The sequence below is a fragment of the Vulpes lagopus genome, chromosome 4 (genome assembly GCF_018345385.1).
Source record: "Vulpes lagopus strain Blue_001 chromosome 4, ASM1834538v1, whole genome shotgun sequence".
In the NCBI taxonomy this organism is placed as follows: Eukaryota; Metazoa; Chordata; class Mammalia; order Carnivora; family Canidae; genus Vulpes; species Vulpes lagopus.
The window spans coordinates 37,170,416-37,187,595 of NC_054827.1; the positions used below are offsets into that span (position 1 = coordinate 37,170,416).

Genomic DNA, 17,180 nt, shown 5'->3' on the forward strand with positions numbered 1-17,180 from the left:
TTTCTGCCTGTCTTGGGCAGCTTTGAACTGAGAGCTGTTATGTATCAGAATAATGATGTATAGTCAAAAGAAGGAATCTGGGAACTCTTCTCACAGGAGAGACTTGAAGCCCTATTTTGGGAAGCAGCTTTTTTTGTTGTTTGAAGTTTTCCTTTGAACCCAAGGAATTATCTCTAGTACAAGCAAGTGAAATCAGAACACTAGTATAATGTCTCATACCATTTGGAGCACCTGGAAAATTGCATTTTGGAAGTATCCTAGGAATTTTTGAGATTTCTCCAAAGTAGTACCTGCCATCCTTTTAATAGTGACTTGGCAGGTGTGACAGCTAGGTTGTGCCCAGGGTCCATATGATCAGGCTTTTGGTCAGAAAAGTTTGCTTATGGTTTGTGGTCTCACGTGCACAGCCCTGAAATATTGTCCTAAAGCTCAAACATTGTTGAAGAAGCTCAAGAAAACCAGCCATGTTCCCATCCACTGTGCCGGGAATTGAGCTAAGCCTTTCACTACGATTGCCGTTTGGAACTCCTCCAGCAACTTGGTGAGAACTGTACCGCTTGGTGTAAATGGCAGTTTGGGGAGAACTCTTCAGATTCATCACAAATTTCTTTTTCTTTTTTCTTTTTTTTTAAACTGGGCTTTTGGAGGATGATAGGAATGTGAGAGAGTTACTTTGAAATTTTGGGAGTGTCGTTCCGAGACAAGAGACATGGAGTCTGGAGGTCGTAGTTCTAACTGCTTTCCACCAATGCTGTAACTTTGCATGAACATCAGCTACTTCTCCTGGTTCATTTTTGTGGTCAGGGAGACGATGTCAGTGTCAGGCTTGTACCTAGGAGGGTTTGGCCTTATTTTGGCTCACACTGCTTGCATGTGAACTTTGTGCCAGGCACGATGCTGAGCACTAGACGTGCATGATCTCGTTTGCTCTCGGAAGGACCTGAGGCCCTCTCTGTGCTCCTGTATTTGGGAAACAAAGGCTGAGAGAAGCCAAAGAACTGCAAGATTCAGATAGTCCTCACCCTAGAACCTGTCCTCTCAACCACTGAGCTGTACTGATAGGATGGAAGGGGCTAGGAGATAGTGCTTCAGAGAGTCAAAACAAATATAAATGTAAAGTCTTATCAAGGCACAGTACTGGGCAGAGCAGGCGCTTGTCTGTGCAGACAGTTAGGAGAAGGCCTCCCCTCTCCCTGTCATTTTGCAGGCTGAGCCATGTCCACACATCCAAAACTGAGCTTGTCTTTCTGCTCATCTTCTGTTATATGTGTTGTTTTTTTCAATGGTGGCCACAGCCTGTGAGTCGCACCAGCTAAACCCTAGGCCTCATTCTTGATGGAACTTTCTTTCTCCCCCTCATCTGATTGGTGTCCAAGTCCTGGAGGTGGTACCCAAGAAAAGTTTCTTGAATCCACCCTCCCCCTTGTATTTAGTGGTGCTGCTTCCACGTCCCTTGGTTGGAACACCCTGGTAGTGGGGTGGCTTCTTGCCTGGCCCCTCCAGTGCTGCTCTTTGTCTCTCCAGCCCGTCTCAGCACTGCCCATTTGCTAGAATTCAGTTCTGATCATGTGACTCTTATATCTAAAAACTTAAATGGCTGGCTAACTATCACCTATAGAATGAAGTTTAAATTCCTATCATGATGTGAGTGCTGGTTGTCATTTGTGCAGGCTGTGATTATGAAATACTGTAGGCTGGTGGATTAACTAACAAATGTTGATTCACACCATTCTGAAAGCCAGAAGTGCGAGATCAAGGTGTTAGCATGGTCAGGTTCTAGGGGGGCTCTCTTCCACACAGGGCTCTTTGCTGCTATAAAACCTGTGCCTGCTCCTCTCTTGCCTCCTTACAGCCCAGCCCTGTGCATCATGCATTCCTCAGCCTTTCTGCTCTTCCCCGTTACCATGAACACTTGTCTGTGTGGTGAGCTATAGAGAAGCCCTATAGCACAGTGATGAAGAGCACAGACAACAGAGGCATACCACCGGGAGTAGGAGCCCAGTTCTGCTCTTTCCTTGCTAGATGACTTGGGCAGGTGACTAATCTCTGCCTCAACATCTTTATCTGCAAAATGGGTATGATATTAATAGAACCTGCATCATAGGAGATATCAGAGAAGTTGGGGGAAGATGTAGATAGAATGGGGTTGTAGATAGAAAGGCCAAAGTTTACGGAAAGAGCATGGAATATTTTAGAGTGATACAGAAAACATGTTAGTGGAATGTTACATAGTATTAGCCGATAAGAAGCACTAGGATGAAGTACTCTGTGCCGTCTATCTTATGTATAAACAGGACATGTCTGTTGTGGGTAAATTTCGTAATAGGAGCAATGTCCTGAAATATTTTTAGGTAATACCTAAATAATCAGTTAATCTCCCGGCACAGAGAGTTTGACGACAAGATAGGCTTGGCACCAGGTATGGGGAGTGGGTGCTGAAGAAGGCATAGGGAATGGCTAGAACAGGTGCTCATAGGCGCCATGGGGAGCAGTCTTAAGAAACTACCTGCAATCAGCACAAGGTTTTATTTTCCTGAAAAATAATAATGCATCTTGCATTTATGTAATATCGGACATCCTCCTGTTAATGTTTTCTATATTATTGGTTCTACTTCCAGATGGAGATAGATGGCACAAAGAGAGAAGGCTTTGTTGATCCAGCCTCGTGAAGTTTCTAAAATAATTCTGCACAATCCGTGCTTTCTCCAGTCCCATTACATAATAACCACTTTCTAAAAGAAAGCCCCTCATTTGTGTGCCACTGTCTTCCTTGTAGGTGGGGAAGTAAGAGAACTGAAGGCTGGTCGGCCATTTATTTCACCTGCAGTTGTCTTCTTACCCCAGATTGCCAGTGGAGCATGAGATGACAGCTGAGAGTGGCCATGGGCACCCTTTCAGTGCAGGGGAGTCCAGTGGTTGCTTCTCCCTGCGTGTGATGGGCCGGAGCCTGGTGGCACCTGTGCCCTCCTCCCAGTAGGCGGGTAGCAGACCAGACTCCTGCATCGTGTGGTGCCGCCTGGGGCCCAGGGTCGGGGAGCAGGGGACTGGCTGACACCCGGGGGCAGGCAGCACACACGGTCAAGAGAAGACTGCAGATGGCAGACAGGGCAGGCTTTGGCCAGTGCCTGGGTCATCGCCCCGTACACCTGAGCAGGGAACCTTACCAAGGCAGAGCCCAAGATGCAGAGAGGAGACAATGCTATGTGTGTGCCCCCAGCTCTTCCCTTCAGGACCCAGGGCCATTTTGCATTTTGAGAGACAGGTAGGTACCTATGGACTGCTTCTCTTCAGAGGCCTGTTCCGTCCCAGTTCTGGGGCTTTCTGTGCTGTGTGTGTTCTCAGCTTCCCACTCATTCTCCGTGGCCCTGCTGGTGGGCATTGCCTCCTCTCACTGCTTCTGTCTCATTCTGCACGTCTCATAGCTTGTCTGTGCCTGATGGAAGAAGGTGCCTATGGTGGGTGCTGTTCGGGGGCGTGGAGGCATGCTCACTGCATGGGAGAGTCACTAGCCTCCCCGAATCCCAGGTTCCTTGTCTCAGAGGAGGGATTGATGACTTTCCTGGGCTTTAGGTGAGACAGATGATGCATGAGGCCTAGGGAGTCTCTAGGGGTGCTCAGTGGCACCCCTGCCCTCCTAGGCTGTCTGAGCAGACATCAGCTCTCTGCCAGCACTTTTATCTTGCTCTGAGAGCTCTGTGCCTAGAAATGCTTTAAAGCCATTGGGTGATATATGGTAGAGGCATTTGGTAAACGTTTTTTAAATATTTTATTTATTTATGTACTTATTTATTTGAGAGAGAAAGCAAGTGAGTGAGGGGAGGAGCAGAAGAGGGAGGAAGGGAGTCTTAAGTAGGCTCCACCCTCAGTGTGGAGCTTCACACAGGGCTCGATACCGTGACCCGTGACCTGAGCCCAGTCCAAGGCTTGGGCATTTAACCGACTACACCACCCAGGTGCCCCAGTAAGCCTTATTTCTTGTCCTCCTCTTCCTCCTGTCTGTGTATACGGTGTGTGCATCATGTCATCAGGAAGGAAAGAACCAATTTCCCTCTCTGTGCTGCCCTCACTATAACTAAACAGGGATCCATCTCACCCCAGAACCACGTGAGCCTTCATGGCAGAATGTGATGCGAGTCATGCTGCTGACCTCACCTTGGAGCTGGTGGGGACTGCTCAGCAGCCCTGCCTGGCACCTGTGCAGGGCCCTGAGCTTATCATTTAGGTAGAAGATGCTTGGCTGTGAGCATTGCTCACTTTTAATCTGTACCCTCCTTGTTAATTTCTTTGGAAGCTGTGCTGGGTGGCCTTGGGAATGTGGTTCCCCCAAGGGGTGCCCTTCTCTGAGTCTCTGCCAATGCCAGAGCTGACTTTGGCCTCCACATGACACATGGTACATGGCCACGGCATGGGCATCTCCTTTAACCATGCTTTGGAGGAAAAAAGTGAGAAATCAGTGTTTGGCAGGAAAGAATCCCATAGTGATGCCAGCCAGCATCTTAACCATCTGAGAGATGTTCTCTTTTTCTCCTTTCAAGGAAGAACATCTCTCAGTTGATTAAAAATTCTACTTGCTAGAGTGCTTTTTAGTTGAGCTGTCTTCAACCTGATATGTGGCTTTAAGTTCCTGGCATCTGCTTAGAAGCACTGGAGTGTTGCAGACATATTCTTTTCCAGCCCCAGCTGTGGGGCCAGGGCAAGGCCCACACTGGGCATAGCCAAACCGGCATTATTTCTAGGGATAGTATGAGTTTATGTAGCTGGTGAGGGATATGGAAATGCAAACCACAGCTAAATGGGGAGACAAAAATTTATATAAAGAGAAACGGTGCTTCATGCCACATCTGAGAGGCTGGACAAGCTCATAAATAGGAAGGTTCATTAAGAGTTCAGAAGCAAGAAAAATTGGACCTGATGGGTGCAAAATGAGGAACAGGTCTCAGCAAGCAGTCCAGGATTATTAAGGGTGATGAGCAGGATAGCCCAGTGGGTAAGAGCAGAGTTTTAGCATCAAACCAAGCTGGATTTGAAAGTGGGCTTGGCCACTTGCCAGCTCTGCACCTTGGGCAAATTACATCATTGCTGTAAGCCTCAGTTTCCTTATCTTTCATGGGGGATCATAAAAGTTAGCTCATAAGATTGTTAGAAGGATTAAATGAGATAATGTTTATAAAGTGCTTGGTGTGATGTCTGGCCCAAAGTAAATGCTCAGTAAGTGGTTGTAATTACGAGCAATGAGGGGTGTTGGAAGCCTGGTTTCACAGGGTTCTCATTTTTGGGTGCAGGGCGGCTCTGGCAGCCACAGAGAGCCCTGTGGGAGTGAGTGGGAGACAGAGGCAAGGCAGGTCTGTCTGCAGGGTTTTGGCAGCTGACTCAGCCCTGCATCTATGCTGGAAACACCTTTCTGTTGGGGAAAGCTTCTTTCTTGGGCTTATTCTGAATCCCTTGAGTAATGCCTTCTTGTGCCAGGGCCCTTCTCTCCTTTCACCCTGTGGCTCCACAGCTGCCACCTGCGCCAGCAGACCCCTAGGACCCTTCTTAAAAAAAGGCTGGAGGTGGCAAGGTGGGGTGAGGATGGGGGCAGAAGAGTAAATCTGTGCATATTCAGGGAGCCTGTCTCTATCAACGCTTCTCTTTGAAGTTTTGCCAGCAAATTAAAAACAAAATCAAAATGAGAGAATAGCAAAAAGAGTTCAGACCTGTTTGCTGACATTTTGGCATGTGCAGGCGTTCCTTCATTTTCTGACTAGCAGACCCCAATTGCTTTTACCACATTTCTTTTTTCCTGTGTCAAAGTAAGGAAAAAGGAATCAGAATGATTCTTTCAGGAGACCAGTGTGGAGTTGAGGAGATGGCAGGGTACTCTCAATGAAGACATTCTCCACTGATGGGTAATCAGCCTCACTCCTTTGGGACACTCTGTGCTGATCCCTGGGAAACATGCTGTCAGAGCCCGGCTCTAGGGAGGACCTCACAGAACAGACCCTCAAGGACCATTGTCAAGGCCAAGTCGAAGTCCTTTAGGAAGGGAGGGGGTGTGCTCCTGGCAGTGGCCTGGGCATGTGGCCTGGCAGCAGGTGTCAGTGGGGTCCAGACACAGGAAAGTCACTCTGAGGAGGGCCCAGCAAGGCAGGCACCATGGGCTATGAAATTCAATGTTGACTGGGGGTCATGAAAACAAGTGCAGTCAGGAGTTCAGTAACCCCCCAAAGCAAGGTCTCTAGGGGTGTCAGGAAGGTTCAGCAGGGTGAGAAAACAAAAACATGTTATATTTCATTATTTTAAGAGTACCTTTTTGTGAACACATAACAATACTGCCAAACTCATATGTGACTTACAAACAAGTAAATCGACATACTTCTATATTGTCTTATATGTCAAAAGTTACTTATCACCTGGAATGTGCTGTCATGTCTGATGGGTTTGGAGATGGATGATCATGAGTGCCAAAGTCAGAGGAAGTAAGCAGCAAGACTGCTGGCATGACGGAAGTCGCAGCCTGCGTGGACCCCTCTCGGCGGGGACAGAGCCTCAGGCCCAGTCCAGGAGTCTGGTATCAGGGCTGGACAAGGTCAGGGAGGGATGCCTCAGACTCATCATGGCCAGCTCGGCTGGCACTCTGGGTGTCTGGTTATTGACTTCCCTAGGAAGCCCCATCCCCATCTGAGAATCTCAGATTCGGCTGCAGCGCCTCTTCATTCATTGTCAGGCAGCAATACTGATCTGCTTCTCTCCTGGCTTCTACTATTCATTTGCTCTCAAGAACATACCTGGGGATAAAGCATTTGGCACTAGAATAGATGCTGACTAAATACTCGCAGGAAAAAGAAACCCGCGTTCCAGAAAGCTGTGTGACACCTGGGAAGCCCAGCTCTAATGCTTCCAAGTGGATGTGGTTTAGGGAGATTATGCGCTCTTAGGCTAATTTTCAGGCCATTTTAACTTCTTTGCAAGTACCTCAGCCCTAAACTAGTTGTGCATAACAGGCAGATGATTGGACTCAACAAAGCAGTTGCAGGACTAGGTTGTGTATACTCATTTCCTTTAAGAGAAGGCAGATGGAAAAAACTTAGGAAAGTCTGTAAGTAGCATGTACTGGGAGCAGGCACTGCGAGCTCTACGGTTTTTCAGCTCTTATAATGGCTTTTATCTATTCTCTGTTGAGTTTTACAGAATGGTGCTCCACTTCTGCTGTATGTTATTGGTCATTCATATCAAATTCCCAGTACAAAATGGGAGGCAAGCACACAACAGAATAAACCCAGAGGGAGGAGCAGCCGGGTGGCTTAGTCCCTTAAGTGTCTGCCTTCAGCTCAGGTTATGATCCCAGGATCTCGGGATTGAGCCCCACATAGTGCTTCCTGCTTGATGGGAGTTTACTTCTCCTTCTCCACTGCTAATGTCTCTCTCTCTCATGCTCTCTCTGGCTCAAATAAATGAATAAAATCTTCAAAAAAACCAACAACAACCCAGAGGGAGACCATGTTATGTGTCACATTGGAAGCTGGTTACCATACCCCGCATAGATGAGTTAGTCCAAGATTGAAAGAATTATAAATGAAACCAGCCATGTGTTTGAGTAAAGTTTATGGTGTTACATACATTTATATTACATATACATTCTCGAGAGCATTTGGAAGCTCCTTGAACAAGAATCCTTGCATGATGCCTTTTCCACACACATCCAATGATGATATATTTATTCAAGAGATATAACCTCAGTTTATGTTCTATTAGTACAGCTAATCCTTTGACTGAGGTTAACTTGTGCTATTGCCATCAAAGAGCTGATTGTATGAGCCAGAGTGGAATAGACTCATACAGCAGCCTTGGGGCTTTGGTCTACCACTTCCTGGCCCAGTAGACACTGCTTGTTTCTTTCCCCCATCAACCCTCTTGGCTGTCCCTGCACACGGGGTGGAGGTGTCTTATAAAATTTATTGCCACTCTTTGAATGGTTTCCTTTATCACTCACAATGCCTGTCATTGTAGCGTGCAGTACTGCCTGACCTGGTCTCCCCGTGAAGCCACTGTCCTTTCTGCTTGCTACTGACCCTGACTAAATGCCATCAGTGGGGCTTGTCCGGGAATCCTTGGTGATTTGAGCATCTTGTGGCCATTAATAGACACATCTTGGCAGGCTCTCTGTCATAGTAAACAGCTCCCATGACCAAAATGTTCAACAGGATCTGTTGAGTCAAGTGCATACACCCATCCTTCTACTTCTTAGAATAGGTACTTTGGTCCTAGTCCTAGAATTTCTGACTTCCACTGTCCCCATTTGGGGTGAACTTTGGACTCTGAACCAAACTTAGGCTCATCTGGGTTTTACCCTCTAAGATCTTCCACTCTAAGATGCAATAATGGGAGTCTGAGAAACCCATCCATCGCTGGACCCCTTGGCATAGGCCCACTGTGTGCTCAGCCTCTCTGCCTTAAATGTTCAGAAAGTACTGTAGATTCCTTAAACAACCCCCTATCTAGATACCCCAGAGAAAAAGTTCTCAGGGTTATCCTGGCCCATGGATGATGGAGCACCAATCTGCACTGAGAATGCTTTTCCATTCTGAGGGTTTGGAGAATAAGCTTGCTTTTGGTGGGCTCAGACCTGCGTGGATACCAGAAAGCATTGTTCTTCAACATTATTTTGCCTTTAAAGTAGACTTTGAAGTCTTTACTGTGTGGTTTGTTGCCCAGAAATTGCAAGAATGGCAGCAGAACCATTGCACTTAGATATTCCCTTCATTCTAATCAATAAATCCAGTGATTTAGACATGATGTGTCACAGAACCATCCTTGGGGGAATTGGCCAGGGATGGAAATTATTGAGGAGAACAATTAGTAAGGATGGACATTTAAAACTTTCTGTTGCAAGAGGGGAACCTGGCTGGTTCAGTTTGTAGAGCACATGATTCTTGATGCTAGGGATATGAGTTCAAGCACCATGTTGGGTGTAGAGATTACTTACAAAAATAAAATCTTGAAAAAAGATGAAATAAAAATTAAGTGGCAAGAAATCTGATGAGCACAAGGATTTTCTATAATTAAAAAATAGGAATATGCATCTCTCTTCTCCCAAAGGTTCTAAAATTGGTTATTGACCAGGCTCCAGCTTGTTCTCCACTCCTTCCCTGTTCCCAGCCACCCCCAAAGACTGAACTAGTCTAAAAACTGGGTGCCTTTTCTGAGTTCTTAAAATGCTAGCTCTATGCAGCTGTGATCCCATAAAGCTGTATTTTCACTGTCACTTCTAACTTGTAGTAGTCCTTGGTAATTACATGATGCTTTCTGTCTGTACGCCTGTAAACACATGATAAAGGTTAACTCTTTATTCTCACCACACTGCTGTAGATATAGGAAGAGATTGCCCTGGGTTAAATCTGGTTTACCTACAGGGTTAACTCCACATGTGGTCTGGTTGCATCTCATTGAGGGGTTCTGTCCTGCATGTGGCAGAGCTGGTCAAGTAACGTTTCTTCTTAAGGACATCCTGTGCTGCCACGTGGAAACCCTAAAGTCTCCATAGAAGCAAGAAGCCAAAGGACCAGCCACCTGACTTTAGGAAGAGGATACCCCCAGCCTCTACAGTTCTGCCAGCTGTTCCTGTTTTGGTTGCAGATTAGATTGCTAGACTACTTAGAAAACATTTTGACAGTTAAAGAATGTAAAACTTTGTTTCCAATGCATTATTATCTGTTCCTGACATTTAAAAGGGGAAATCTATCACTGCTTCTTTGGCAGTGATTTTTATGGCTTTTTGTTATTTCTTGTAGAGTCATTTCTTCCTAAGATCTGTTTTTTTCTCCTTTTACATCCTGAAGAATGGAACACCAAATAACTTTTAAATTTATACCAGTGAACTGAAAAGCTGGACTAGTGTGCTCACTTCGGCAGCACATATACTGAAAAGCTGGACTAGACTTTAAAGAGACTTACCCACAGAACAAAGTAATTACTGTACAGTTTTAAATTTCTTTAGCCATCCATAGCTTTAACATATTGCTTTGTTAAGCAACATGATTTCAATTTATTATGCAAATGTAATAATTATTCCATTAAAAAATCTGTTAGAAAGATCGTATGCTTTGTTTCTGTAGCACAATAAGTAATGCTGAATGTTCCATTTTTGTTTTTTTATTTGCTTATTTTGTCTTTAATGACAACCCATTTAAAGTAAAAGTCTTTAAAATGCTAGAATAATGTGATAACACGTTTTCACTGGTAATTTAATACTTGGATATAATGAGTTCATCTGAGAGATTTCATTAAAAACAGCAAGGTGCCTGAATACCAAAGCTGAGATGTTTTTAATCACAGAATTATAGTAATTATACAAATCCCAAGATTTTCATCAGACAGAACAGGCTTTCAGGACTAAACATGCACTTTAAACTTAGCACTAATAACTGTATATTGTTCTAAATTATAGCAGAGAGACTCCTTGGGCCAAGGGGAATATTGGAATTGGATTTTTAAGGAAAATTGAGAAATTAACTATTTGGTAAGAGGCCCATCACCAGGGTAATGGAAGAGGAGCCCTCTCTGGTGCGTAAGACATAGCAGGTGCGTATCGGATAAAGTCAGTGAGTCCCTTATTGTTTATTCTATTTTCAGCATTAGAGAGAATGCTAGAATGAACACCTCTCTCTTCTCCCAGAGTCCTGAAGTTGCCAATCACCAAGAGTCTTTCTTCCAGTCAGTAAACAGGACAGACTTTCTGTAAATGCCATGATTATTGATCCCAAATCTGGGGTTTTCTGGTTTGGATGGAGACTCTGTATAGAATTATTTGGTTATTGTGGGAATTACTTAAAATGTCAAATTTCTATAAAATGGCCAGGACATAATACCCTCAGGGAGCTTGCTTTTAAGAGAAGTTATATAAAAAGATGCACCTAGGAAGATTTTATTTAAAAAATCTCCCTAAGAAAGACGTTTTATTTGATCTGTTTTCCAGCTCAGAAGGATCAGGGGAGACAAAGACAGGGAATCATGGAAGAAGAGAGAACATTGAAGAAGCATGGTCTGAGGTGTCCCTCAGGGGCGGAGGAGGGATGCAGGGTTCCTGGGGCAACAGCAGAGGGCAAGTGAGGTTGGCTACTCACTTGTTACCAGGGGTCTGGAGTTGAGGTGTAGAGCATGTATTTGAATGAAAGGCTCTGGGGGATCCCTGGGTGGCACAGCAGTTTAGCGCCTGCCTTTGGCCCAGGGCGCGATCCTGGAGACCCGGGATTGAATCCCACGTCGGGCTCCTCGTGCATGGAGCCTGCTTCTCCCTCTGCTGGTGCATGGAGCCTGCTTCTCCCTCTGCAGGTGCATGGAGCCTGCTTCTCCCTCTGCCTATGTCTCTGCCTCTCTCTCTCTCTGTGGGTGACTATCATAAATAAAAAAAATTAAATTAAATTAAATTAAATTAAAAAAATAAAATAAAATAAAATAAAATAAAATAAAATAAAATGAATGAAAGGCTCTTTGATCTGCCTGGGGATTCCTGATTATCAGTCAGGACACAGAATTCCTTCTGGAGGCTGGAGCAGAGACATGCCTGGGATTTGAGTCCTGACAAGTATTTCTGGTCTCTGTTCTCCCAACCCCATCCCTTTCTATGGTAAACTTATTATCATCCCCAGTATGCAAGCAGAATTGGAGAGTGAGCTGGAACAACTGTCCCTGGACTCCATCTTAATATGTGATCATCCACATTTATTTGCATATTTGAAGCATCAGGTGCTTCCCCATGTCTTCATCAGAAAGCTCAAAGACCATATTGAGTCTGCTTTCAGTCCTGGCCTGAGTGAGTGCACATAGGTAGCACGTGTAGGTCTCACCTTCTCCGTCCATCAGTGCTGGGCAGGCCTGGGCTGGAGAAATCCCTGCTTATGATTTCACTTCATTGAAGTTTTGCTTTTTCCCTCTTAACCATCAAAATAACGTGCCATTGTGGAAAACGTATAAAATAGAGAAAAATGTAGAGAAGTAGGAGAATCACTGTTAACATGTCCACCCAGAGGGAATTCACATTTTACTATATTTCCTTCTAATCTTTTTAAAAAGATTTTATTTATTCATGAGAAACAGAGAGAGAGAGAGAGGCAGAGACACAGGCAGAGGGAGAAGCAGGCTCCATACAGAAAGCCCAATGCAGGACTCCATCCGGGACTCCAGGATCACGCCCTGGGTCGAAGGCAGACGTTCAACCACTGTACTACCTAGGTGTCCCACCTTATAATTTTTTAACTGCATCCTCTGTTTTTTATGTGCACTGCTCTGCACATGCATATTTGTATTCTGATTTAGAAACATTTAACAGTAGTCAACCCCCTGTCTAATCATTTTCTGTAAGCCTCATGGGACAGCTATTGAATATTGATCACCACGGTGAACATACAGACGCTGTTACTCTCTTGATTAAGTGTTCCTGCCATTTGGTCTCCCCCCAGGTCCCTTGTTGTGGTCAGCTGCGCATCTGGAAGGTGATGATGGGAATGAATGGGAAAGCTTGGAGTTTTCACTGCACTTGCTGCTGCCTGGAAGATCATCCTTTAGAAGTAGGCAAACTGCTCCACGTGGTGGTAGACTTCCAGGGACCAGACACACTGTAGAAAGAAATGAATGAAAGCGGCGTTGGCGGCCCTGAACACATGCTGCCTGTGGTCTAGTCCAGGGAAGCCCTCCCGAGGGGCCCTGGCATTCTGGAATGTCACCGGGTCTGGACGCATGGCCGATTCCTGAGTGACGATGGTTCGCCGGGGGCTGCTTGCATGGATCTCGCGGGTGGCGGTTTTGCTCGTGCTGCTCTGCTGTGCTGTGTCTGTCCTCTACATGTTGGCCTGCACCCCGCGAGGGGACGAGGAGCAGTGGGGGCTGCCCAGGGCCAATGGCCCCACGGGGAAGGAGGGCTATCAGGCCGCACTGCAGGAGTGGGAGGAGCAGCACCGCGACTACATCAGCAGCCTCAAGCGGCAGATTGCACAGCTCAAGGAGGAGCTGCAGGAGCGCAGCGAGCGGCTCCGGAGCGCTCAGCATCGCCCCAGCGACGCTGCCGGCCTGGGCTCCGAACCAGGGCCCCCAGAGAAGCCCCCGGCAGACCTGCTGGCCTTCCTGCGCTCCCAGGTGGACAAGGCCGAGGTGCACACGGGCATCAAGCTGGCCACGGAGTATGCCGCAGTGCCCTTTGACAGTTTCACGCTGCAGAAGGTGTACCAGCTGGAGACGGGCCTGACACGCCACCCCGAGGAGAAACCTGTGAGGAAGGACAAGCGGGATGAGTTGGTGGAAGCTGTCGAGTCCGCCTTGGAGGCCCTGAACAGCCCCGTGGAGGGCAGCCCCAATCAGCGCCCTTTCTCGGCCACAGATTTCATAGAAGGTTGGCAAGTTCGTGAGTTGGGTGGAAGGTGGAAGAAAAGGCAGCTGGGGCCAGGTCCCCAGGCAGGTCGCAGCTGTGACAGGCTGGCAGCTGGCTGTGGGAGTGGCGGGTGGGAAGCGTTAGGTGAGTGACAGCGAAGGTACATTGCCTGGGTTTTTATTTCTTGGACATATCTGATCGACTTCCTTTCTCATGAAAAGCACATGGAGTGAGTGGACAGGCTCGTTGTTCCCTCATAGAAGAAGGGAGACGTTTCTGCTTTCATTAAAAAAATAAAATAAAATAAAGCAAGATATAAACAAAACACATTGAAACTCAAATAGAGGATGAGGGGCACTTTTAATTTCTCTCTTCCCTGGGCCCTTCTCCTGGAGGGGCCTTGTTACCAGCCCATAAGCAGGACAGTAACTGCAAACATGTAGTCTGTAGCGCTTGATGTTTGCCAGATGCTGTTTTATACAAACTAATTCCCTTTTTCTGCTTAATGACCCTATTAGGAGGATGAGGAAATTGAGGTTCAGATTAATTGAATAAATTACCTAAGATTGCTCAGTTAGCAAGTGATAGAGCCAGGGTTTGAACCTGGGCAATCTGGTTCCAGAGTCCGCACCCATAACCGCTAGGTTATATTGTACAAGCCTCTCACAGCACTTGAAAACTAATGAGATGATGGGCACAGAAGAACAGCCTACTGTTAGTTTTTGTTGTGTCTAATTTGGGAAGAAAGCAGCCTTAAGTTTAGTTTCTTGGAAAATTCATTAGTGACTTCTTATTGGCGTTTCCCTTGTTACGGGAACAAAATCTACTAATAATTTGGGAGAAGAAATAACTTTCGAGGGCATCCAGCTCTTCCCCTTGTTTCTGGAGAGAATCAACTTTAACTTCCCAGACGTGTAGCTGTGTCCATGTCACCCCACTCCCAACTTTGGTTATATCGCCACCCTCTCGTCCGACAAGACTCCCTTTAGTTCATATCAGTCATATCACTGCTATTTACGCCTGTTCTCTTTGGACACGTCCCCATCTTATGATTTTTTTCACTTTTTATATGAACCGTAAATCCATGCAATTTTGATATAGAATTATTTTTACTATATGTAGAGCCAGGTAAAGAAATCTTTTACAAGATCAAGCTATTGGTTGTTGGGATTTTTGTTGCTGTTGTTCATAATTTATATGAGGTATTAAAAATGCCTAGCACATTTGGCAGCTAGCAAGTATAAGCACATGGTTAGCACTGGGTAAGAGTTCAAAATATCATGATGTTGCGGCATCACATTTTATAGTGCCCTGGAGTTTATGAAACATTTCCACACACAGTATCTTACTAGCTGACACCCAGGGAGAGCCATTTAAAAAAAAATTGTTATTCGTTAAAAAACAATCCTGGTTGCCACTTGCCCAAGAACTGCCCACTCACGAAGCAGTTTCAAAAGAACTTGATTACAAATCAATGTCTGCAATTTGGGATGTTTGCCCTTGTGATTTTTCATCTGCATTCATATTTGAAACCTCTGTCTGCTTTTTGTGTGCAATATCTTCATACGCAAGGCCCATTGTTCTTAGCAGCGATGCAGGCCTCTCGTCCCAGAATTTCTTTGCTCAGAGATACAACTGCTTTCTGTCAGAGACGCTGTGATCCTAGATACTGAGTGTTGCTTTCATGTGTGGCACACAGCCTCTGTTTTAAGGCAGATCAACCCACACGTATCTTCCAGATTTGGTGAAGGTCTGGTCAGCTGTTTTCCTAGGATGACAACTGATGTGTTGAAGCTGGAACAAGTATGGGAATTCTTGGTGTTTAAAGGAACGATTATAAAAGCACATGGAATGCTTCAGGGTGATAATGGTTTTGCAAAGCTTCAAGCTGACTATGAGGCAGGTGGCATGATGACATGAGCATGGGGAGCTGTGTGGCTTTGACCAAGACCCTTAAACCCCATTGACACTTGGTTTCCTCCTCTTTCCTTAGAGACTGGACTTAACATCCTCCAAGGCACTACCCACCCCAGCCTTCTGCAAAATGCAGAGCACTGCTTCAACTTTTTTTCTTAACTTTGCCAGGCAACCATCCCTGAAGGGTCCTCTGCCACCCACTGTGCTGGGTGACCAGGACATGCCACCAACCCTTTGGGATTCTCCTCTACAAAAGGAGGAATTTGGGCAGATTATCAGGTGTGGACTGATCATGGCCACTTCCTAGGTGCCATGGAGCTTGCAGAGGGAGAGCACCAACCATATTGATGACTATCTGTTATCTGTATTAATGTAATTATTTTCTAGCTCTGAAACAGAGGGAACAGCATGTGCCTCCCTCTTCCCTTCCCTAGATGTGATGTTGGCATTGACTTTTGTGTTGGTTTCTTACATAAGAACATGACATTTTTTTTTTTACAAGTATCTGGGAAAAGAAATTAAAATAGAAAAGTGTGATCCAATTCTGTGCCTTAGGATGCCTACATATTTATCTCCTCAAGTGAACAGAAAATCTTTATGTTTGTGGTTCAGCTGCTCCTTCAGTCTGGGATGTACAGACTCCTTTCTAAATCTGAGCGGCATAACTTCTGGCTTTGACTTCATACTTTCAGTCGAACTCTTGGACAAAAATCTGACGTGGTTCTGTAAAACAATTCAGCCTTCCAAGTTATTCTTTTACAATCCAAGTGGCTGAGAACATGAGTCTGTATGAGGCGTTTGTTTTGTCTGTCCCCATGGGATTGCGCTCTGTTACCCCCACCAGCTTTTGTGGATTAGTGGTGACTCAAGTGGCTGAGACACTGACAGAGTTTGGGGGTGAGGTGGAGCCAAGCCAGTGATCCACAAGATAATGAAGGTTTTGAGAGCACCATGGATTTAAAGCGAGGGGCACAGAAGTCACTATAAAACCTTAGTAGCTCTTGTATAGTAAATCCTGACCTCCCGTGCTCCACAACCTGCAACTTGTGCTTCCTGGGAAAGAAAGCTAAGGCAAGGAGTGAAGCTAGAGTGTTTGACTTCCGTTGTTTGTGTCTCACTGTAACCTCTAAGGGATACCCTGTGACCACTTGGGTGAGTCAAGTCCATTTCCAGGTCCTGGGCACTTAGAGAGCAGGTGCTCAGTGAGGAGAGGAAGTGGGCTCTTTCCTCCGTGTGTATTTCAGCTGTAGGCCTCTCTGTCAGCAACTTTGGGACTTGGGGTAGGAGAGGGAAGGCAGGCATGCAGATGCATTTCTGGCCGTCTTGGGAGAGTGCCTGAGGATCTTGGTGCAGAAATAGGGGAGAACTGGGGTGGGGATGGGCGGGAGAGTCTGCACAGTGGGGAGGGTCTGACCTGTTTGGGATGCAGGGAGATGTGCTGGCAAGCGGGATGGCAGAAAGACTTCAGGTCCTGGGGTGGGTCTCAGTTCTCAGCCAGCATCTCCAGCATATACAGGGAGTTAGGCCGTTAGAAGTCAGGCCAGCCCTTCTGACTGGCTCTCACCTCACCACGCCCTGCCTGGGGCTCACTTCTGAGTTCTGAGTAGGCCTGGTGGGAGAGGAAGTGGCCCATCCTTGGGTTCTGCTGGAAACAGGAGTCCAGCCCCTGTCAGGGCAGGTGCCAGAGTCCCAAGCTACAGTAAATGCTCTGCTGTTGTAGAATAGTTGGAAATTCTTAATAATTTCAACACAGGGGGCCTTTGGTTCTCATTTTGTCAGAGCCCTGTACAGTGGGTAGCAAGTCCCACCTCCAAGGCTGAGAAGACAGGAGGGAGGCATAAAGGGGAGACAGAATTAGGGGCAAGCTGTGTAGCTGGCCTTTGCTAGGGGTCAGCTCCATGGACCCTCAGTGTGCAGAGAC

General features: G+C 46.1%; 1 protein-coding gene across 13 annotated transcripts in view; it reads left to right on the forward strand.

The window, feature by feature from the left end:
- The window catches only part of CSGALNACT1 (chondroitin sulfate N-acetylgalactosaminyltransferase 1), a 256,586-nt gene that overhangs the window by 159,239 nt on the left and 80,167 nt on the right, over window positions 1-17,180 (forward strand). For 8 of the 13 annotated variants that reach the window (XM_041752350.1, XM_041752352.1, XM_041752349.1 and 5 more), the window contains 2 exons: window positions 10,427-10,560; window positions 12,438-13,363. In XM_041752350.1, the coding sequence (XP_041608284.1) occupies window positions 12,736-13,363 (628 nt within the window). In that variant the 5' untranslated portion in view covers window positions 10,427-10,560; window positions 12,438-12,735. The remainder of the gene's footprint in view (window positions 1-10,426; window positions 10,561-12,437; window positions 13,364-17,180) is intronic. The other 5 variants (XM_041752358.1, XM_041752361.1, XM_041752359.1 and 2 more) reach the window with 1 other exon arrangement.